Raw genomic sequence first — 23,751 nt, 5'->3', positions numbered from 1 at the left:
GGTGAAGGTGGGGGTGTGGGGGAGAACTAGCAAGGCAGGGATATTAGAGACTTAGCCTTCACCCCTGCTTAGTCCTTGAGACCCTGGCATGGCCCTTCCTCTCTTAAGGTCTCAGCTCCCTTATTTTAGAGAGGGAAGGGGAGGGGTGGGGACAGGTGGTGGCGCACCAGGTTAAGCACACATATTACAATTTGCAAGGACCCCAAGTTCAAGCCCCTGGTCCCCACCTGCAGGGGGAAAGCTTCACAAGTGGTGAAGCAAGGTTGCAGGTGTCTCTCTGTCTCTCTCTATTTTCCCCTCCCTCTCTGTCTCTAATAATAAAATTAATTAAATAAATAAAAATAAATTTTAAAAGAGAGGAAATGGATCAGAATGAGTTCCTCTGATAGGGAGATTCCAGCACCATCCTGAAGACTGGGGGGAGCCCTGCCCCACCCACTCACCCACTCCTCGGCTCTGTGAGGTCACAGTGCCGGCAGTTCTACCCAGCCAGGGCCGATTCCAGACGTCACTTTGCAGAGAGCACTTGGGATTCAGTGACAGCAGCTGCTTCCTCCTCACCAACACCCACAGAGCCCCAGTATCCTCCCCACGTACCCCCATCCACGACCCTAGAGAAGAAACCCAATGCCTCGGTATGCAAGGAACCCCGTGAACCAGTGTGACCCACCTGAAAACCCAGCCAACCCCTACAGGAATGTCAGGCCCAGGAGGTGAGCACAGCAGCCCTTTCCTAAGCACAGCACACTGTGCTGCCTGCCCCCTCAGAACCAGGGATACCCTCCCCACAGCCCTTTGCAGATGTAGCAGCTCAGGCTGGGGGGGGGGGGTAGCAGGGACTGTCCTGAGGTCTCCTGAGGTCTCCTGAGGTCTCCTAGCGAAGAATTGTCAAACACTCATTCTTCCACCACAGATTCCCTGAGCACCTACAGGGCAGTGCTGGGAGCCTGGCATTGTGCCAGAGTGAGAAGTGTCCCCCCTGCAAAGACTCAGTCTGGAGACAGAGACAGATAGTAATGGGAGAAGCAGCCCTTGCCATCTTGATTCACAGGGAGCCCCCAGGCCAGTAAAGCACAAGCATTTTAGCTCACAAAGATGCCCCCAGGGATCCCCAAAATGGGAAGGAGGCATCCCAAGAGGGGATCCAGAGTAATACACTTAGGAGAAACTATTAAAACTTCATTGTGTATCTCCAAACTCTCCCTCTTTTAATATCATTTTTTTATTCCCTTTTGTTGCCCTTGTTGTTTTATTGTTGTAGTTAGTATTGGTATCATCGTTGTTGGATAGGACAGAGAAATGGAGAGAGGAGAGGAAGACAGAGAGGGAGAGAGAAAGACAGACACCTGCAGACCTGCTTCACCGCCTGTGAAGTGACGCCCCTGCAGGTGGGGAGCCAGGGGCTCGAACCAGGATCCTCACACCAGTCCTTGCGTTTGGCACCACATACTTTTAACCTGCTGCGCTACCGCCTGACTATCCTCTTTTATTTTTTTTAAATATTTTCTTTAATCTAAAAGCTTCAACCACATAACACAGTGTTCCTGCTTTTCCTTCCTTTTCTTTTTTTTAATATTTATTTCCTTTTTGTTGCCCTTGTTGTTTTTATTATTGTTGTAGTTATTATTGCTGTTGATGTCATCGTTGTTGGCTAGGACAGAGAGAAATGGAAAGAGGAGGGGAAGACAGAGAGGGAGAGAGAAAGATAGACACCTGCAGACCTGCTTCACCGCCTGTGAAGCGACTCCCCTGCAAGTGGGGAGCTGGGAGCTCGAACTGGGATCCTCACACCAGTACTTGAGCTTTGCGCCACGTGCGCTTAACTCGCTGCGCTACCTCCCGACTCTCCTCTTTTAATATCTTATTCTTTCATTCTTTCTACTTTCTTTCTTTTCTTTTCTTTTTCCTTTCTTTTTTTTTTTTTTAAGAGCACTGCTCAGTTCTGTCTAATGGTGGTGCTGGAACTGAACTTTGGACCTCAGAGCCTCACGCATGAAAATCTTATGCATAACCATTATGCTGGGGGCCAGGTGGTGGTGCACCTGGTTGAGCACACGTTATAATGCACAAGGACCCAGGTTTTAGCCATTGGTTCCCACCTGCAGGGAGAAAGTTTTGTGAGTGGTGAAGCAGGGGTAGAGGTATCTCTTTGTCTCTCTGTCTCTTTCCTGCTCTAATTCTTCCTATCTCTTGATTTCTGGCTGTCCGTATCCAATAAATAAAGATAATTAAACATTTTTAAAATAGAGGCCAGGCAGTGGTGCGCCTGGTTGAGTGCACATATTACAGTGTGCAAAGACCCGGGTTAAAGCCTCTGATCCCCACCTGCAGGGAGAAAGCTTCATGAGTGGTGAAGCAGGTCTGCAGGTGTCTCTCTGTCTCTCTCACTTCTTACCTCCCTCCCCTTTCAATTTCTCTCTGTCTCTATCAAATAATAAGTAAATAAAGAATTTTTTTAAAAAATTAAATATACATATATATAACCATTATGTTGTCTCTCCTCCACCTTTAATGTATTTCTTTGAGGATGAGGAATAAGTAAATTCACACATTGTAAAAGATTAAGCATATTGGGTGAAGATATCTAATTTCTTAAATAAACACATACATTGGAGCATAATAAAAAAATCTTTGGAGACCATTACCTTACTACATTAAGAAAATTTATCTCACATACCAAGAGACCTCAGGATTTGGGTGACTCCAAAGTACTTAAACCCTTTGGATCTGTAATGCCACCAAAGAATCAGACTCCTGTCACCTTTCTGTTCTTCCTTCTACTTCTTCCATGTGACAAGGTGGCAGCCACCATTCCAGGAGCCAAACAGAAGTATGGCTGGGTAGGGTGGGGGTTTCAATTTAACAATGAGAAGAATTTCCCCCCCCAAGTCCCAGGAGCTCCCTATACACACATAGCTGGCCCAGCAGAATCCCCCATCCTTGAGCCAGCCACAGCAAGGGGACTCGGAGGACTCCCACACAGCTCAGGCCTATGGGGTCCTGTCACACCAGACAGGACCAGGGAGCAAAAGCAACCTTCTGCCTTTAAGAAGAGGGTGGGGCTCTGGGAGACAACCACCTGTGACTGAGTCATTTTCTCAGAGACACTAACTTGAGACCCAGCCAGTCTCGTTTTTCCCTAACTCATGGGCCGATGGTCAGGGTAAGCACCTTCATAGCCCAACTTCTCCACCCAGAACAGGGGCGGGGACAGGACCTTCCTTAGAAATTGTAAAATGTACTGATACTTTTTTATTTTCATATTTGATAGGACGGAGAGAAATTGAGAGAGGAGAGGGAGATAGAAAGGGAGAGAGACAGAGAGACACCTGCAGCTGCTTCACTGGTCATGAAGTACCCCCCCGCAGGTGGGGACTGGGGGCAGGAACCCTGGTCCTTGTGCACTGTAATGTGTGTGCTCAACCAGGTGTGGTTATGCAAAAAGACTTACATGCCTGAGGCTCCAAAGGTCCTAGGTTCAACCCCCGGCACCACCATAAGCCAGAGCTGAGCAGTGTTCTGGTCTCTCTTTCCATGTATATTTCTCTCTGTACCTCTCTCATTAATAAATAAATAGTTTTTAAAAAAAAGTAAAGAAAGAAATTGTAAAATGTGGGAGTCCAGCAGTAGTGCAGTGGGTTAAGTGCAGGTGGTGCAAAGTGCAAGGACTGTGTAATGGTCCCAGTTCGAGCCCCCGGCTCCCCACCTGCAGGGGGGTTGCTTCACAAGCGGTGAAGCAAGTCTGCAGATGTCTGTCTTTCTCTCCCCCTCTCTGTCTTCCCCTCCTCTCTCTATTTCTCTCTGTCCTATCCAACGACAACAACAATAATAACTACAACAATAAAACAAGGGCAACAAAAGGGAATACATTAATATTTTAAAAAGAAGAAGCAATTGTAAAATGTGACTGTGCTTCTTATCATCTTCAGGGTCCAGCAGAGGAACCGCGGTGCCAGCAGGCTGACGGAGTCCACAGACACCTCCGGTGAGCCGGAGGGAGAGGGAAGCCTGGCTTATATGTGCGCAGAGAGGAGCAGAGACCTAGAGATATGACAGGGGCAGCTCAGGGCATGCAAGAAGAGACAGGAGTGCTAAAACCAGCTGCTAGGTGCTCCCAGGCCCCAGGTCCCAAAGATGACATGCCCGTGCTCTCTGCAGGTGATGCCTTACTGCTGCCCATCCGCATCGGAGCCCCAGCCCCCAGCCTGGCTCAGTGCGCGCTGGGCTGTGTATGTATGTACTTGCCCAAGGGTCCCAGGTGGGGAGGGGGCAGGGCCCAGCCTCAGCCCAGGCTGCCCTGGGGGTATGGCCTTCTCTGGACTAAGAGGGTGAGCTCTGGAAGGCTCCTTACCACAAGTGTTGGGGTGCTTTTCCTGTTAGAAAAGTAGTAGTGAGTGAGAGTCGGGCGGTAACGTAGTGGGTTAAGCGCACGTGGCACAAAGCGCAAGGACTGGCGTAAGGACCCGGGTTTGAGCTCCAGGCTCCCCACCTGCAGGGGAGTCGCTTCACAGGCGGTGAAGCAGGTCTGCAGGTGTCTATCTTTCTCTCCCCCTCTCTGTCTTCCCCTCCCTCTCTCCATTTCTCTCTGTCCTTCCAACAAGGACAACAAGGACAACAAAAGGGAATAAATAAATAAATGTAAAAAAAAAAGAAGAAGAAAAATAGAGAGGAAGACTAAGAGGGACACTTGTGTTTGAAGTAGGAGCTACACAACAGTCCTCCTCCCCGGCTCGGCCAGCAGCCTGGCACTGGGCTGTCAGTGCAGTCATAGAAGTGATTTTTTTTTTTCTGATTTATTTACGATTCTCTTTTGTTGTTGTTAATTGCCACCAGGGTTATCGCCAAGACTCGATATCTGCACAACAAATTCACCACTGCTCCCAGCAACCTTTTTTTTTAATTTCATTTAATAGGACAAAGAGAAATCAAGAGGGGGGGTGGGGAGAGAGGGAGAGAGACACCTGCAGCACTGTTTCACTGCTCGTGAAGCTTCTCAAGGCAGAGATTGGATGCAGCTCACCATAACTTTGAGGACTGACTCTGGCCACACCCTCAGAGCCAGTCTTCTACTCCCTTCACTTCCTCATTGTCCCACCGTCTGTCCACATGTCCATCCGCTGTAATACCCATGCACCCCACTAGCCCCTCCATCTGTTCACCCACTCACTGAGCCATCCAGAAGTCGGGTGTGGAAAGGAGGTGGAGAAAAGAAAAAGGCACGCTGGGAACTTCCTTAACTACTGTTGCTATGGTTTCAGCTGTCCAGAATTAGCAATACCCTGAGGGATATCGTGGTGGGGAGACCTTTAGTCATTTATAAGACAAAGCAGAAGATTGGTGTGTAGATAGATAAAGGGATGGGCCATACTAGCATAGGGTGGTTTGTGGGCCCCGCCTAACTCAACCACATCTGCACAATTTCCCAACATCTCCCCTTTCTTTTTATCTAATGGCCATAGTATCAGGAATGTGGGGCACTTTGTGAGGCAGGGAGTCTGATAGGACGAGGCACACCTTTGGGGTTACTACTGTCCCTCCTTGCTCAGCCTCTCAGTAGAGAGAGAGATTGACAGGATAGACACACCCCTCAGGTTCAAGCCCTGCCAAGCTCAACCACATCCTCACAATTTCCCGACATCCCACCACCCTAGACATACACTTTCCCAGCCATCCTCCATCCATTCCTGTCTCTTCCTCCTCCTCCCACACACTGAGCCCCTGTTGCTTCCACATGGCTCTGCCCTGGACATCACTGAGCACCTGGACATGAAGCAGGCAAGGACCCTTGCCTGCCTGGAGAAGCTCCCAGTGTCTGGGGGAAGGGCACACACACACCAGCCCTTCTGCACCCCTCAGCCCTGTGTCTGCTGACTGTCTGATGTGCACGCTTACCTACAGCCCAGCCAGCCTTACCGTGGGGAGTGGAGAGATGGGGGATCAGGTCATAGGTCTGCCCCAGCTCCAGCACAGTCAGCAGTTGCTGCAACTTCTCCCCATCCCCCTGCCTCCCCCACAGCCTGGATCACCTGCCTGGCCTGCTTCCTGCGCACTCAGATCCATCAGGCACTTTTCAACAACTGCAGGTGAGTGGGAGGGGGGTTGCTGAGCCCGCACAGCTGCTGAGTGTGGCACCCCTCACTGGGAGCCAACCAGATAAGCTACCCCAAGCAGACTCTTATCAGAGCCCCTCACCCCAGAACCCACTGGCTCACCATTGCTGCAGCACCTCAGCCAGAAGCCCTCTGGAATCCAGCCCCACCCTTCCTTTCCCAGAAGCCCTTATTCTGCTTCTTGCTGGGAGGGATGGGGGGGCACTGGGCTGAGAAGGCTAGGATGCTCAGGATGCTCGCTGCCTGGACCCATGGGTCACAGTCCCATCTCCGCACTGTTGTGCACCCTGCCCTTCCTCCTGGAATGCCCATCCTACCCTTTCCTTCACCTTTCCAGCCCATGCAATGCCTCTGGATTCCCTGCCACCATTCCTTCAAAGCTCCCATTCTAAGCATTTCCTCAGCGCCTACCCTGGTCCCCACTGTACCCACCTTCACTGGTGAGCTCCCAATGGTGTGAGGAGGGCAGACACCCAGGAGGAGGCCCTACCCCTGGGGTGGGGAAGTACTTGTCAGCTTACACAAAGCCCTGCTTCACTGCCATCACTGCTCCCCTGTCTTCCAGGCTCAGGCTCTTCTTTCAGAAGTTCATGGAAAAGACAGGTGTCCTGATCCTCTGTGTTTTCGGTGTGTCTCTAGGGCCCTGCCCAATCCCAGGAGGAGGGAGCTCCTAAGCCACGCTGAGGAGGGTGGGGGTGAGGTGACGCTGGGCAAGTGACACTGGGCAAGACAGGCCTCTTGGAGCCCCAGCCATCTAGTGAGTGATGCTGCCAGAAGTGACTGACATGGTGACCAAGAGCAGATTTGGATGTGATGGTGGATGTGGTGGGATGGCTACAGTTGCTAGAGTGAGACTCCACATACATGAAACCCATGCAGTAATGGCACTTGGATTTTGAACAGAGAGAGACCAGGGCCTGGCGGTGATGCAACTGGTAAAGTACACAAGTCACCAAGCACAAGGACCCAGGTCTGAGCCCACATCCATGCCCACCTGCAGTGGGGGAGCTTCACAAGCAGAGAAGCAGTGTTGCATCTTTATCTCTCTCTCTCCTTCTTTCACCCTATTTCTTTCTGTTGCTATCATAATCATAAAGAAAAATAAGATAGGGGGCCAGGCGGTGGCACAGCAGGTTAAGCACATATAGTACAAAGCACAAAGACCTGCACAAGAATCCCGGTTCGAGCCCCCGGCTCTCCCACCTGCAGGGGATCACATCATAAGCAGTGAATCAGGTCTACAGGTGTCTATCTTTCTCTCTCCCTCTCTATCTTCCCCTCCCCTCTCAATTTCTCTATCCTATCCAAAAGAGAGAGAGAGAGGGAGAGAGAGAGAGAAAGACAGTTTTAAAAGGTAAGGTAATTTTTGAAACTCTCCCTAAACCATATTGTGATGATTCATACTCCCTCTTCCTGGGCTTCTGTGGCTTCCTCCCAGGCACCACTGCTGACCTCCAAATAGCAGCTTTTTTTTTCTCAGGCAAAGGAATCACTTCTTTCCACTCGGGTGTACAGGCTGGGGTAGGAAGGAGTCCTCCCCCCACCACCAATACCACCACCATTAGAAAATGAACAGCAAGTTCTAATGCAGCAAATAAGATTGTCTTAAGTAACAGCTTTATGGAGCATACTATCAATAATCAATATAAAGTTCACTCTTTTAAGGTGTATAGTTTAGCGATTTCTTATTTTGTTCACAAGTTTGTATATCCATCACCATGATTAAATTCCAGGAAATTCATTACCCTGGGGGGGGGGGGGGACAAAGAGAAAAGAAACAGAAAAAAAAAAATTCCTGGCAATTACTGCCTCTCTTTCCTCCCCACAACCACTCATCTATTGCATGTCTCTCTGGCTTTGCCTATTCTGAACACTCCTTGTAAATGAAAAAGTGTAATGTGATCTCAGTGACTTCTTTCACTTAGCAATTTTCGGAATGCATCCACATTTGCAGCATGTCAAACTTCATACCTTTTTATGATCAGATGTTTCATTTAAAATTTAAACATAGTTTGTTTATTAATCATTTGATAATGAAGTTGATTCTGCTTCTTAGCTATTATTAATAATGCTGCTATGTGTGAGCTGAGGAGATAGCGTAATCGTTATGCAAAAGGCTTTTCATACCTGAGGCTCTGCAGTCCCAGGTTCAATCTCCAGCACCACCATAAGCCAGAGCTGAGCAGTGCTCTGGTCTCTCTTTAAAATAAATAAGTAGATTATTATTAGTAGTAGTGGTGGTGATAATAATAATGCTGTGACTGTTTCTGTAAAGTTTCTTTGTGCCCAAGTGTTTTCAATTTTCTTGAGTGCATACCTAGATGTAGAATTGCTAGGTTATAGGGTAAGTCTGTGTTTAACTATCTGAGGAATTGTCAAACTGTTTTCCAAAGTGGTGACACCATTTTACATTTCTACCGGCAGTAATGACTCTTAGTTTCTTCACATCATCACCAATACTTGTTGTTATCCACCTGTTAAATGTTTATTTATTTATGAGAGAGGGAGAGGGGGACAGAAAGAGAGAGAGAGAAGACAAGGACACTACTCAGCTCTTAAATAAGATGATGATGTGAATCGAGCCTGGAATCTCTGGGGCCTCAGATGTGCATATTATGGGCTATGAAAGGCTGAGCTCTCTCCCCTGTCTTATTATCTGTCTTTTATTTTAGCTACCCTGGTGAATGTGAAGTGGCATCTCATTGTTATTTTCATTCATGTTCATTTGTTTGTGTATTTATTTTGGCCAGAGCACTGCTCAGCTCTGACTTACAGTGATTTGTTTGGAGGATTAAAAGTGAAACTTTGGAGCCCCAGGCATGGCAGTCTTTTTGTATAATCATTATGCTTCCCCACCCCCACCCCACCTCCATGTTATTTTCTTAATGACGGATGAAGCTAAGCATTTTTTTGTGTGTGTGAAATTATTGTCCTTTTCAGGTAATTGTATATTCAGCTCTTTGCTCATTTTTAATTGTGTTATTTTTCTTTCAGTTATTGAGTTATAAGAGTTCTTCATGTAACTGGGATGCAGATTCCTTACCTGATCTGCAAATGTTTCCTCTCTTCAGTGCATTGTGATTCCCTTCCGCTTCCTCCTCCTCTTCGTTCTCCTTCCTCACCCTTATTTTCATTCTACTCTTCTTCCTTCTCCTCTTCCTCTTCTACTTTTTTAATGAGGCATGGGAAAATGAGCCTAAGTTCTTGTACCACTGAGCAGCCTCCCTGGCCCAATTCTTCATTTCTTATTTTTTTAAGAAAGAAGAGACACAGAGAGAGGAGACACCAGAGCATTTGACCTGGCGGTGGGGGAGAGAGACCACTTAGATCATTTGGTTTCTGTGTGATACTTTACATTCATTATTCAATCATGAAGCAGATATTGCTGCCATTTCCAGTTTACAGAAGCAAAAAGTGAGACAGAAAAATTAAATAGTCCCTCCTTAAAGTCGCACAATGCTTATACAAAGCAAAGCTAGAATTTCAACCCAGATGCCTTAAGTCCTGAACCTCTTATCCTTTCACTCTGATTTCTCAGCCTCATTTCCCTGACCCCACAGGATTCTGGGTCCTTTCTATGCACTTGCCGTCTAAACTGGAAGTCTGGCAGGTGAGTATGAGTTGTTTTCACATCTCACACCAACTGACGCCACCCAGCCAGTCAGTGTCAGCTCTGAAAGCTCTCCTCACTCCCACCATACCTGCACCCATCCCAGCTCCAACTACTTCTGCCATGCCGTGGCTCTCCCAAAATGTAAAGTTGCTTCTGTTGTTGCTGTTGCCAACTTGAGACCTAACCTGCACAATTTTGACACCCCTAGGTTTTGTTTTGTCTTGTTTTTCACTAAGGCAAAGAGGCAGAGAGAAAGGGAGAGATCCCACAGCACTAGAGTTGCAGCTAGTGCTAGGGCACCCACAAGTGCTACCAGATCTCAAAGACAGGTCTCACTCATGGCAAGGCAGGCTTCCTTCCTAGTGAGCTGTTCTTCTGTTCCCAAAATGTGAGTGTCAAAAGACCAGATGCAAGGGGCCATCATCCAGGATGTCTGTTTTGTAACTCACTCCCAAAAGCAGCCCACTCTTCCCAAGGCCCCCACATAAAGTGGCATAACGAAGGCAAGGGGACACATTTTTCTCTCAGGGAAGTTGGTTCTGCTTAAATGAGATCAGATATTTTTTCTTTTTTATTTTATTTTATTTGTTTAATAAAGGAGACATTAACAAAACTGTAGGATAAGAGGGGTACAGCTCCACACAATTCCCACCACCCCATCTCCATATCCCATCCCCTCCCCTGATAGCTTTCCCATTCTCTATCCCTCTGGGAGTATCAGATATTTTTGTGGCTTCTGGGAGTGAAGGAAAAGAAAAGTAGTTGCTAGTATTTCCTATTTAAGAGCAAAAGAGAAAGAGAGAGAGAGAGAGAGAGAGAGAAATAGAGAAAGAAAGAGAGAAAGAGGAAGAGAAGAAAGAGAAGAAAAGAAAGGGGCCAGGTCATGGTGCACCTGGTTGAATGCACATGTTACAGTGCGCCAGGACCAGGGTTCGAGCCCCCCAGTCCCCACCTGCAGGGGAAAAGCTTCATGAGTGGTGAAGCAGGGCTGCAGGTGTCTCTTGGTCTCTCCTCCTCTCTATCTCCCCATTCCTTCTTGATTTATCTTTACTTCTGTCCAATAAGTAAAGATAAAATATTTAAAAAGTTCTAGATAAAAAAAAGTCTCAGAAGGTCTGTAAGGTAGAAGAGTATAATGAGCCTGCTCTTTTCTCCCCTCGTGTGCTCTTTCTTAACCTTCAAGACCTCAACCTTAAGACAGCTCACTTGGGAGTGTGCCTGCCTTCCCATGCCTGTGACCCAGGTTCAAACTCAGCTCCTCCTACACTGGGGGAAGCTTCTGAGTTGTGTTGGTTTTCCCTTTCTATGTCTTTTTATCTAAAAGAATTTATCTGGAGTGGTGAAACTCCAGTGATGACAAAAATAAGTAAGTAAAATAAAATGTAACTTTCTCAGAGATATTTGGGCAAAAGAAGTCACATTTATGTCTCTCCTTCAGTTTTCTGTAATTGCAAATATAATGTTCTGAAATCATGATAATTTGCCCACTTATACTAGCAGAGCTTAAAGGGCAGAGCTACGCCTGATTTGTCCCAGCAATGTCCACTGAAGACTCACTACTTATTTTGAATGACTGGGTGGCCAAATGAAGGGAAATTTGATGAGAGGATAGATTGATGGATGAATGAGTTTCACAGTCAAACACTTGGATGAGAGAACGGGTGCACAAGAGCCCAAATGGGATGAGTCAATAGATGGACAAATGGATAGGTGGGTGGATGGGTGGATGGATGGATGGATGGATGGATGGATGGATGGATGGATGGATGGATGGACGGATGATGGATGCATGGATGGATGGATGGATGGATGGATGGATGGATGGATGATGGATGCATGGATGGATGGATGGATGGATGGATGGGGCACAGTAAATAATGGGTACATGGATGAAGGGTACTAGAAAAAAGGCAGATGAATGAGAGAGGATGAATGAGAAGGTGCATGGGTGAGAAGAGTAAGTGGGTGGGAACACGGATAGAAGGACAAAAATTGGATTTAGAGTGGATAGCATATATGCTATACCACAAGTAGCATAGATGGAAGAGTAAATAGGAAGGTAGTAAATGAGTGGATTTATGGTTGTGGGAAAATGGGCCAGAAGAAGCCATCTGAAGATCTCTTGCTTTCTTCAACACCCCACCAGGATGACAGCGTAAATAGTCCACTGCTGAGCTTGAGGTAAGAAAAGTCTAACAGTGCTATTGTCCCTCAAAAGCCAGGGGTATAGCCAGAACCTGGAATATGTGGGCTAAGACCATGGCTCCACAGTCAGACCAACCCCTCCACTTCCTACCTAGCTAATCTGATAAAAGTCACTGCACCTCTCCAGGCTCTTAACTTCATGTATGACATGAGACATCAAATTCACATTGCCTTGTGTAATCATAGGTACTAAAGAAAATGCTTGAATAGCTGCTGGTCCATCATTAGTATTTAGCAAACAGCAGCTATAAAATAAAATAAAATTCAACCAACGAAGTACTATCTGGTAATAGAATCCTTCATTGCAGTCAAACACTTGGGAGTGTTTTGGAAGGAATGAATGGGGTTTAAAGATAGTCTCAGCAGGAGAGAGAGCATGAATAATGGTTTGAGAGATAGCCTGCTGGGTAGACTCCGGGATGAGCCCAGGGAGCGTGGGGAAAATAGGAAGCTAGTAAGCTAACTGGTAAAGGCAAAAGCTGGGGGTGACAACAGAAGCCTAACAAAGCTGTTCATATTTTCTTGTAAGGATGTACCAGGAGAGGGTTCGGCACCACAGTGGGGAAATCCAGGACCTCCGAGGCAACATGAACCAGCTTATTGTCAAGCTCCAGATGATGGAAGCTATGTCAGATGAGGTGAGATTCTGGCCTTTCTGTCCCCCCCGCCCCCCCCCCCCCACCTAACTTCTCTCTTTGTTGGATGTCTTGTGTCCTATATCCCAAGTTTTGATGGAACACATTTCCCAGTGGCTTCCCATCAAAGAGTGATTAAGAAATGTAAGTATGGGAGTCTGGCGGTGGCACAGCAGGTTAAGCGCATGTGGCGCAAAGCGCAAGAACTGGCTAAGGATGCCGGTTCAAGTCCCTGGCTCCCCACCTGCTTCAGGTGAAGCAGGTCTGCAGGTGTCTATCTTTTTCTCCCCCTCTCTGTCTTCCCCTTCTCTCTCCATTTCTCTCTATCCTATCCAACAACGATGACATCAATAACAACAACAATGTTAAACAAGGGTAACAAAAGGGAAAATAAATATTTAAAAAAAAAAAAAGAAAAAAGAAATGTAAACATATGTTGGTTTGTTTTTTTAAAAAATGCATGCTTGAAAACATTTTATATCTTACCTTTGCCCATGACTGATGGCCTTGATGGGTATAAAATTCTAGATAGAAAATGTTTTCCTCTGAGAATTTTTCTATTTTTATTTTTTTATATTTATTTATTTTCCCTTTTGTTGCCCTTGTTTTTTATTGTTGTAGTAGTTATTGTTGTTGTTGTTATTGATGTCGTCATTGTTAGGACAGAGAGAAATAGAAAGAAGAGGGGAAGACAGAGAGGGGGAGAGAAAGACAGACACCTGTAGACCTGCTTCACCGCCTGTGAAGCGACTCTGCCCTGCAGGTGGGGAACTGGGGGCTTGAACCAGGATCCTTACGCTGGTACTTGTTCTTCAAGCCATATGCATTTAACCCACTGCGCTGCCACCTTCCCTGAGAATTTTAAAGGAAGTGTACTATCGTGTTCTTATTTATACTATTGATGCTAAAAAGAGTAATGGAACTCTTATTAATACTTCTTTGAGTGTGGTCTGTTTATTTTTATCCCTGGGAACTTGTAAGATGTTCTATTCACTCATGATATTCCATATTCAATCTACTTGAGGAGGGGAGCATTGAGTTTATTGAATCTATGGGGTATTTTTAATAGCTTTGGAAAATTCTTAACTAATGTTTCTTCTTCCCCATTATCAGTCAGTTCTGGAATTTCACTTTTATCTGTACTAGACCTTTTAGATTGTGTTCTACATATCTAACATAATGTTACACTAGTATGTCTTATTCTATTCTTTTTTTCTTCATGTCCTTAAGTATTTAATATTATCCACTCACTTTCTTCAGGTTCATGAATAATCCTGTGCTCTTTTCTGTCCACTGTACTGTTTTATCTTTACATTAGACTTTTTTTTTCCACCATGGTTATTGCTGAGGTTCAATGCCAACATTTCAAATCCACAGCTCCCAGCAGCCATTTCTCCTTTTTTTTCCTTTTTTTTTTTTTTTTTTTACTTTCCTAATGTTTTATTTGATAGGGTAGAGAAAAGTTGAGAGGGTAAGACAGAGAAGACAAAAGATAAGACACCTACAGCCTTATCTCACCATTCATAAAGCTCCTCCCACCTATAGGAGGAGCTTAAACCTGGGGGCTCTAACCTGGGTCCTTGCACATGGTTACATGTGTATTCAACTGGGTATGCCACTACCTAGTCCCATACTTTTAGATTTCTTTTCATCCCCCAAAGTTACCCCTGGGACTCAGTACCTGCACTATGAATCCACTGCTCCTGGTGGCATCTTTTTTTCCATTGTTGTTATTGCTGTTGTTGTTGTTGTTGCTGCTGCTGCTGCTGTTGTTGTTGGATAGGACAGAGAGATATTGGGGGGGGGGCAGAGAGAAACTGAGAGAGAAGGGGGAAGCCAGAGAGGAGGCGAGAAAAACAGATACCTGCAGACCTGCTTCACAGCTTATGAAGGCAATTCCCCTGCAGGTGGGGAGCCAGGGTCTCAAACCAGAATCCTTAATGCCAGTCCTTGCGCTTTGCATTCTGTGCGCTTAACCTAGTACACTACCACCTGGCCACCATTAGACTCTTAAGTGTGTATATCATACTGTTTAGTTCAAAAATAAACATTTCTTTTTCATAGATTATAAGTCTTCAATATTTCATCTATGTTGCACAACTTTTCCTTTATTTTAATGACATATTTGGCCATAGTTATTCTTTTTTAAAATATTTATTTTATTTATTTATTCCCTTTTGTTGCCCTTGTTGTTTTATTGTTGTAGTTATTGTTGTTGTTGTCATCATTGTTGGATAGGACAGAGAGAAATGGAGAGAGGAGGGGAAGACAGAGTGGAGGAGAGAAAGATAGACACCTGCAGACCTGCTTCACCACCTGTGAAGCGACTCCCCTGCAGGTGGGGAGCCGGGGTTCGAACCGGGATCCTTATGCCGGTCCTTGTGCTTTGCGCCACCTGCGCTTAACCCACTGTGCTACAGCCCGACTCCCCATAGTTATTCTTAAATCCTTTTGAGTCCAATTTCTGGATCATCTATGATCCCCTTCTATAATGTCATTTCCTTTTGAAAAGTTTCAGCCATATAGTTGTTTATGACTCTTTATGTCTAAAAATACTTTAGTGTTTTCTGGACATTGCATACAAGTAAACTGTAGAAACTCCAAAAAACTATGGCTTCAGTCAGAGACAGTCCCCTTCTTCCTTTTTAAGGAAGATGAATTCCCTTGACCACTATGAGTAGACACTTCGTAGACTGATGCAGACCTGAACTGCAGTTATTACGAGAACTAATCAGTAATGTGCACTTACCCCTTGAGCCTCCTGTCCACACATAAAAATGTCCATCAAAAATATAGGTAATGTTTTGAGGGGAAAGGGTGAGCAATGTTTGAGGGCTCTCAAATCTCCAGTTTTTCTGCCCTGTGTGAATGTAGAAACTTTGACCCCAGAGACAGCCTTCTCTGCCAGGGGTAAGTCTAGGTTCTTAGCCTCTAGTTGTGCACATAATTGGCTTAGCGGCTCCCAGACAAAGTGAAAATCTAGCTAATCAGTAGTGGTGCACCACTCCTTCTAGGACAGTAGTTCTCAAAAAATGGCCTCATACTGACAGCATCAGTATGACCTGCAGACATTTCCAGAAGTTAGTAGATAGGTAGGAGTGGTTCAGTGTCTTCTGAACTTCCTCACAGCATAGCAGGGGAGTGGTTCAGTGTGTGAACTAGCCAGGGTAACCTGTCAGGGTGAGAGAGTGCCCTGCAGCCACATCGCCTGGCGTGGACAGACACGTGTGGACTGTGGTCTGCCAACACACACTGGTGCAGAGCTTATGTTTTATGCCTCCACAGCAAAAAATGGCCCAGAAAATCATGAAGATGATACAAGGAGATTACATCGAAAAGCCAGACTTTGCCCTAAAGTCTATAGGTAAGTGACCTCCCCACCAACAGATCCTCATCAAGGGGCCTCAGAAGGTCTGCTGCATCCTCCTTCAAACCTAGGGGTCTCGATGAGAAGGGGAACAGTTAGGGAGGGGAGGCTGACCACATACACAACCAGCACAAGCCCATTTACACTGGGAATCATTGCTCTAGTCAATAAAGTAAGGCTGGGGAGATATCACAGCAGCTACACAATAGCCTTTCATGCCTAAGACTCTAAGGTCCCAGGTTCAATCCCAGCACCACCATAAGCCAGAGCTAAGCAGTGCTCTAGAAGGAGAGGGAGGGAGGGAGGGAGCGAGAGGGAGAAATGAAAAAAGATGGGAGGGAGGGAAGGAGGGAGATAGGATGAAAGGGAGGAAGGGAAGGGAAGGGAAGGGAAGGGAAGGGAAGGGAAGGGAAGGGAAGGGAAGGGAAGGGAGAGTGTGTGGAAACAACATAATGGTTATACAAAAGGCTTACATGCCTGAGGCTCTGAAGTCCCAGGTTCAACCCCTAGGACCACCGTAAGCAAGAGTTAATTAGTGCTCTGATAAAAGAAATAAAGAAGTGAAAGGAGAGAGAGGAGGAGGAAGAAGAAGAAGGAGGAAGGAAGGATGGGCACAGGTGGCTGGCATAGAGAGGTCCTGGAAAAGGGGTGGGGAGGAATTTGAGGTGAGACCTGGGTTGAAGGGAAGTGCAGTCCAGACCAAGGGCACCCATGTCAAAGGTGATCCCACCCCCACCTCTGAGAGTCAGGATGCCATGAGGGCAGCAAGGGAGAAAGTCAGGGTGAACTGACCCAGGCACCCCCAGGTCAAAGGAGATATGGTGTCAGGGGGTGTCATCTTAACCTCTCAGGACTCGTTTCTTCCTCTAGGAAGGGGCGTAATTAAGGACGCAGTGATGCCACCTCCTCCAGATCACTCATGCCCCTCAGGGCAGCCAGGGGGTGGGGGGTGCTGCCACTAGATGACCCCCACACACCCTCCCCAGGAGGGAACACTGAGGACCAGAGAGGGCTTGTGAAGAGTCCCAGGCCATAACCATGCTGGAGGTCACTCCAGCAGGCAACGCCAGGGCTGACCCCCCCCCCCAACACCCACCCTCACAGGGGCCACCATCGACTTTGAGCAGACGTCAGCCACGTACAACCACGACAAGGCTCGCTCCTACTGGAACTGGATCCGGCTGTGGAACTATGCTCAGCCTCCGGACGTGATCCTCGAGGCAGGGCGCGGGGCTGGAGTGGGCGGGGCCAGAGGCAGGGCGGGGCCAGGGATTCGGGGGCGGGGCCATGGATGGGAAGCAGGGGACAAAGCAGGCTGGAGGGAGAGGCTGAGGTTGGGTTCTGGGGAGGGGTATGTGTAAGGGTAGGAGGCAAGAACAGAGACAGGGGCCCCTGGGAGAGCACAGGGGACAAGAAAAGGGCAGGGACAGCCTGTATGGGTCCTGCAAGGGCCCCCACCGCTGGAGACAGTCTCAGGGCCTGGAGCAGCCTGTGGCCTCACGGCACTGGGCCGAGTATAAGGCTTGTTCTCGCTGCTGGCAATCAGGAGGAACTTCTCGGAGTGGGTGGCACTCGAGCCAAACTCTGTTGACAGGATGGCTCATACACCCGGGCAGAGGCGGCTTGGGGTGCGATGAGGAAACATAACCCCGTCCCCTGACCTGCTCCTTGCAGCCCAACGTGACTCCAGGCAACTGCTGGGCCTTCTCGGGGGACCGCGGCCAGGTGACCATCCGCCTGGCCCAGAAGGTCTATCTATCCAACCTGACTTTGCAGCACATCCCCAAGACCATATCCCTGTCGGGCAGCCTGGACACTGCTCCCAAGGACTTTGTCATCTATGTGAGCAGGGCGCTGCTAGTGAGGGCAGGGGTGGGGTTGGGTGGGGGGCGTCCTGGTGCCAGAGAAATCCACTGAGGATGGGGCTTAGACCTGGGAGGGGTCTGCGCCGGTGAGTGTGCAGCCGAAGGTGCTGGACTCACCCAGGCTTGCCTTCAGAAACCACTGAGCCCCCTCCCCCCATTTTTCTGAGAAGGAAAATGAGATCCAGGAAATGCGACACCCAGAGCTGTGAAGTCAGTGGCAGAGTTAGAGGGGCTCCCAGCTCTGTACTCTTCCCCACCCATTGCTCTGTGCCTGGGGGGGGGGGGGTCCCTGTGCCCAGCAAGGGGTGCAAGTCTGAACTAGAGAGCACCTGGATGCTGAGGCTGCAGCTACACACCCTTCCTGTTGTTCCGGAGTCTGCAGGGCATGGAAGGGCCCCCCAAAGAGGAGGTGTTCCTGGGGGCATTTCAGTTTCAGCCGGAGAGCATCATTCAGACGTTCCAGCTGCAGGTAACACAGGATGACCATGTGGGGCCCATAAAGCAGCCTAAACACAGCCTGACCCCCGCCCCACTTCACCCTGCAGCCCAAGGAAGAACACATTGTTACAAGCCCACATGACAGATAAGGAAACTGAGGTTCCATGTGGCCCAAGACCAGGAGTGGCCCCTAAGGGGATGTAGTCAGTCCCAGGATGCTGGGTCAGAGTTCTGGGCTTTTACCTTAGCATCTTACCACTGGAAAGCCCACAGTTAGCAGGTGGCAAAACGGAGGCCCTAAGGAGTTGAAAAGAGAAGCAGATTAGAGAAGGAGGTGGCTTCTGCCCCCTGAGACTCAGTGGAACATCTGGCCTAAATCCCAATACAGCCACCACTTCTATGGCCTGTTTGCTGCTTCTCTGGGCCTCAGTTTCCCCTCCCTTAATCCCTGGGAGGATAAAATTCTCCAGGGATTCCACCACTCCTCCTTTTAGCAATGAGCAGTGCACCTAATAAGTTTAGGAACTCCATCCCCTCCCTGGTGCGAAAAGGCCTGGGGCTGTGCTCACAGCAAACCTTCTATGTGCTGGAGGTCTCTGAGTCATCTAGCCCACAGAGCACAACTGTGTGCTCATAGTAGCCCTGGGAAGCAAAGGCATCCACTGCCAAGTTGCAGAAGGGGGTACTGAACCCCAGAGAGGGTAGTGCTGTGCCCACATGAGCTCAGTTCCCACTCCTGGAGCACTCTGCCAAGCACAGTCTCCTCTACCCCTGAATGTCAGTTGGATGACCCTGGATAGGGCCTTCCCTGCTCCTAGCCTCAGTTTCCCCACCTATAAAGTGGGAGGGTTCTCTTCTTCGCCTAGCTGCCCCCTGGACAGGCCAAGTGGGGGCTGGTGGACGAACTGCCCAGGCCTGTGACTGTCTCTTCCAGAACCAGCCGCCCCGTGCATTTGGAGCTGTCAAGGTGAAGATATCCAGCAACTGGGGGAGCCCACGCTTCACCTGCCTCTACCGTGTGCGAGTGCATGGCTCTGTGGCCCCCCCAAAAGAGCACCCTAATGAAGCCCATGCCCCCCGAGATTAAAGCCTATTATTTATGCTCAGGTCCAGGTGTGTATGTCTCAGCCAGCATCTGGCAGCTAAGGTCTTGCCTAGCAACCATGGGCCCTATTCTGGGTGCACAGTCAGCCTCACTGTAGCCCCATGAATCCCCTATTTTATGAGTGGCTCACAGCCAGTAGGCTCACAGCACAGGGACTGGGGCACACCCACACATGTATCTCCTGGCTTCAAGGCAATGTCTGCCCCCAGCACCTGTGTGATCCTGGGAAGACCCAGCCCGCTCAGGGTCTCAGTCTCCCCATCTGTTCAATAGGGGCAGATGAGATGGGAGATGAGAAGACCTTCCCCCTTCTGCCACTTTGGGGTCCTCTGTGTTATATAGAAGAGCCACTGTGGCATGGGGCAGGCCATGCCCCCTCTCTCAGCCTCAGCTTTCCCAGTTAAAAGCATTTCTGTTCCATTTTGTGTGTCAAACAACCACATTGACCATGTGAATAAGGCACCACCACCACCAGAATGAGAGAAAATAATTGCAGGGGCCAGGTGGTGGCATACCAGGTTAAGCTCATGTGTTACCTGGGTTCAAGCCCCTGGCCCCCACCTGCAGGAGGAAGGCTTCACAAGTGGCAAAGCAACGGCAAATGTGTCTCTTTCTCGCTCCCTGTTTATCTCCCATTCTGTTGGGAAATTGTGCAGCCCAACACCATTCCCCCCTCAATTCCTCTGATCAAATAATATAAACAACTTTTTTATTGGGGAATTAATGTTTTACATTCAACAGTAAGTACAATAGTTTGTACATGCATAACATTCCCCAGATTCCCATATAACAATACATCCCCCACTAGGTCCTCTGAATCCTTCTTGGGCCTGTATTCTCCCCACCCACCCACCCCAGAGTCTTTTACTTTGGTACAATACACCAATTCCAGTTCAGGTTCTACTTGTGTTTTCTTTTCTGATCTTGTTTTTCAACTTCTGCCTGAGAGTGAGATCATCCCATATTCATCCTTCTGTTTCTGACTTATTTCACTCAACATGATTTTTTCAGCCGATCCAAGATTGGCTGAAAATGGTGAAGTCACCATTTTTTACAGCTGAGTAGTATTCCATTGTGTATATATACCACAACTTGCTCAGCCACTCATCTGTTGTCGGACACCTGGGTTGCTTCCAGGTTCTGGCTATTACAAATTGTGCTGCCAAGAACATATGTGTACACAGATCTTTTTGGATGGATATGTTGGGTTCCTTAGGATATATCCCCAGGAGAGGAATTGCAGGATCATAGGGTAGGTCCATTTCTAGCCTTCTGAGAGTTCTCCAGACTGTTCTCCACAGGGGTTGGACCAATTGACATTCCCACCAGCAGTGTAGGAGGGTTCCTTTGACCCCACACCCTCTCCAATAAACAACTTTTTAAACTTCAAAAAAAATTCACAAGTCATATCAGAGATTAATATGCAAAATATTTGAGAAAGAACTAAAACCTATGAGAGACTAACTCCTCAATTCAAAGATGGCAAAGGACTTGAACAGACACTTCTCTAAAGAAGATACACAAATGGCCAATAATCATGTGAGCACTACACTTCACTAGGGAGCTAGGAATCAAAGCTGCAGTGAGTTGCCACCCTCCTGCACCGGCAGGGCTGCTACAGAAAAAGGCAAGGGTGTGTAGACATGTGTGAGGAGGAGCAGGTGGCGGGATGTGGGGCTATGTGTAAGCTTGATAGAGCTTAAGGAGAACTCCCCCCCATCCCTGGATGGAGGTCTGGGAAAGACACTTCCTTGTAAGTCTCCCTTGCCGAGGTGAGCAAAGGGGAGAAACCACGTCTCTCAGACTTAGCTCTTTTCTTTCAGACTCTCTAGCCCATAGAAACCTCACTGCCTCTCTCCACTAACTACAGTCCACATGGGTGTCTGCCTTAAGGTTCACTCAGAGTTCACAGTCACCCAGAGTTTGCACAACCACCTCACTTTTGATCACTAGAGAAAGCATACTCCATCAACACCTCCCTGACAACAGTTAGTGAAGCACCAAACCTTATTTCCTTATAGCCTTTTGATATACTAAGCTTGTTTATCCTTTCTCTATCTCACCCTGCTGACTTAAGCCCTATGCCTCTCTCAAATGCCTTTAGATAATTAACCTGCTTGCATCATGGAGAATAATTGTCTTGACCTTTATGTATCTCATCAATTCCTGTCATACCAGCCCCCTACCATAGGGGCAAGCTGACCTTTAAGAAACCCGTAATTCTGACATATTTGAAAAATGTTCTTTGTTTGGTTTTCTATTTAAACTCTTGCCTACCTGCTAATAAACGAGATTTGAGAACACATCATTTCTCCCCGGTGTGTCTACTTCGTATCATCCCTTGAAGGAGTGAAAGAGAGCCGGTCGGTTTTGCCTTCCTGGTGGACGTCACCCCGTGTGAACGCCGACAGTGGGAATGTAGCGTGGAACAGGCTACAGTTTGCCAAAAAACTAACAAATGAATGACCTTATGATGCAGAGCAAGCACACATCTGGGTACGTGCCCAAAGGAAGGGGAAGGGGGAGTGAATTTATATTGCGTGTTCATAACAGCATTACAGCCACTACTGAGTGTCCCTAGAGGGTCTGGTACATGAGACATGGTGTGTACAGTGGACTTTTATTCAGCCTTAAAAACCAGGAAGGAGAGTCAGAGAGGGAGCTTAGTGGGTAGGGCTTGTGCCTTGCAGATAGAGTGTTAGGGAATTCTGCTGAAAAAATCAAAAAGACTGTGGAGTGAAGGAGAAAGGAGTTTTATTTGTGCAGACTGAGAGTCCAGATCACTCTGAAAACTTCCGCCCCAAACAAAGGAATGGTATAAAGGAATGGTATAGGGGGTGCAGGCTGAGAGCAGAAAGGGTCCTGTATAGAAGCAGAGGCTGCAAGGTTAAGGGGTGGGACTTGCACCCATTGCTCAGGGTCTGGTTTCCTCAGTTACTGTTATGGTTACTGTTATCTTTTTCTTCACAGCTGTGTCTGGGGAGTCTAGCCTTAGCATAAGATATACCACTGGTGTGGGGGGGGGGCACCTTTCTCATGGTCTCCTGTTATCTGGGGCTTCTCTCCTTCTTACAGCTTGGTTAGTTAACTCTTTCTCTGCCTTGACATTCTTTCTCTTTTTTTCCTATAAGGCATTTTACTTTGCTGGCCTTGTGCTCTACTCACCTACTGCTGACTCAGTGACTCAAGTTTTGTTTTCACTTATTTGACCTTCTGCATAATCAGTCTCAAACTTTTGCACATACTCAATCCCTCTGCACATTCTTGGTCTTTCTATATATTTTCAGTTTTTCTCTTCAGTGTCACTGTGATCCAGCAATATGTGCTTGGTTTCCCTCCCAGTTCCACTGACCACCCCCCACCCCTATCCCCACCCCCAGCTCTGGCCTTACTGCCATGTGCGCCCTCCACCCCAGTAGCAGTGGGGCCAGAGATATTCTTGGCACCCTATGGGGCCTTCTTACAGAGACACCATAGCCATATTGTGAGCACATACTATAAGCATATTCAGGGTTTTAAATTTTGGGAAATTCCCTCTCAGGAGGTGCTACGTCTCTCCATCTCTTTGTCTTTTTACAGATATCTCTCCATCTGAATGAAAAAGCAATCAAGAGTAGCAAAAACATGCATGCATTAAGACCTGCTATTAAAAAGGGGGAGCAGATGGTGGCACACCTGGTTGAGCACACAAGGACCCAGGTTTGAGCCCCCAGACCCCACCTGCAGGGGGAGAGCTTCACAAGTGGTGAAGCAGGGCTACAGGTGTCTCTGTCTCTTCCTCTCTACCTCCCCCTCCCCTCTCAATTTCTGGCTGTCTCTATCCAATAATAAAGATAATTTCTAAAAAAAGGAGATGGGCTGGAGAGATGGAAGATAGCATAATGATTATACAAAAAGACTTTCATTACAGTACACAAGGACCCAGGTTTAATCCCCTGGTCCCCACCTGCAGGGGGAAAGCTTCACGAGTGGTGGAGCAGGGCTGTAGGTGTCTGTCGTTATCTCTCCCTCTCTACTTCCTCCTCCCCTTTCAATTCTCTCTGTCTCTATCCAATAATAAGTAGAAATATTTAAAAAAAAATTTAAGGGGGCCAAGTGGTGGCACACCTGGTTAAATGCTCACATTACAAAAAGACTTTCATGCCTGAGGGAAAGACTTTTCATGTCTGAGGTATCAGGTTTAATCCCCAGCCCCACCATAATCCAGAGCTGAGCTGTGCTCTGGTCCTTCTTTCTCTGTAAATTTCTCTCTGTATGTATGTATATCTCAAATAAAACAAGATATTTTTTAAACAAAGGAAGTTCTGACACATGCTACATTATATATGAACTTTAAAGATATTGTGTGAAATAGCTCAGTCACAAAAGGACAAAGCATTCTTCCCTATCTGAGACACACAACCAGATTCTAAA

At 47.5% G+C, this 23,751-nt stretch overlaps 1 protein-coding gene across 2 annotated transcripts; it reads left to right on the top strand.

The window, feature by feature from the left end:
- Nucleotides 1-517: 517 nt before the first annotated feature.
- SUN5 (Sad1 and UNC84 domain containing 5) lies at nt 518-19,339 on the top strand. 2 transcript variants are annotated; one of them, XM_060203214.1, is made up of 13 exons: nt 518-713; nt 3,930-3,985; nt 4,159-4,233; nt 6,017-6,083; nt 6,676-6,737; nt 9,671-9,720; nt 11,870-11,904; nt 12,458-12,566; nt 15,849-15,927; nt 17,035-17,150; nt 17,605-17,772; nt 18,178-18,264; nt 19,168-19,339. In XM_060203214.1, the coding sequence occupies exons 1-13, from the start codon at nt 628-630 to the stop codon at nt 19,318-19,320; spliced, it is 1,143 nt and encodes a 380-aa protein (XP_060059197.1). In that variant the 5' UTR covers nt 518-627; the 3' UTR covers nt 19,321-19,339. The 2 variants fall into 2 exon arrangements, with proteins under 2 accessions (XP_060059197.1, XP_060059203.1); XM_060203220.1 differs by lacking the exon at nt 6,676-6,737 and having other exon boundaries at nt 688-713.
- The last annotated feature ends 4,412 nt before the right edge of the window (nt 19,340-23,751 follow it).

This window comes from Erinaceus europaeus, chromosome 1 (assembly GCF_950295315.1).
Source record: "Erinaceus europaeus chromosome 1, mEriEur2.1, whole genome shotgun sequence".
In the NCBI taxonomy this organism is placed as follows: Eukaryota; Metazoa; Chordata; class Mammalia; order Eulipotyphla; family Erinaceidae; genus Erinaceus; species Erinaceus europaeus.
Note: the sequence above shows the minus strand (reverse complement) of the source record. Positions and strands in the feature narration are given on the sequence as shown.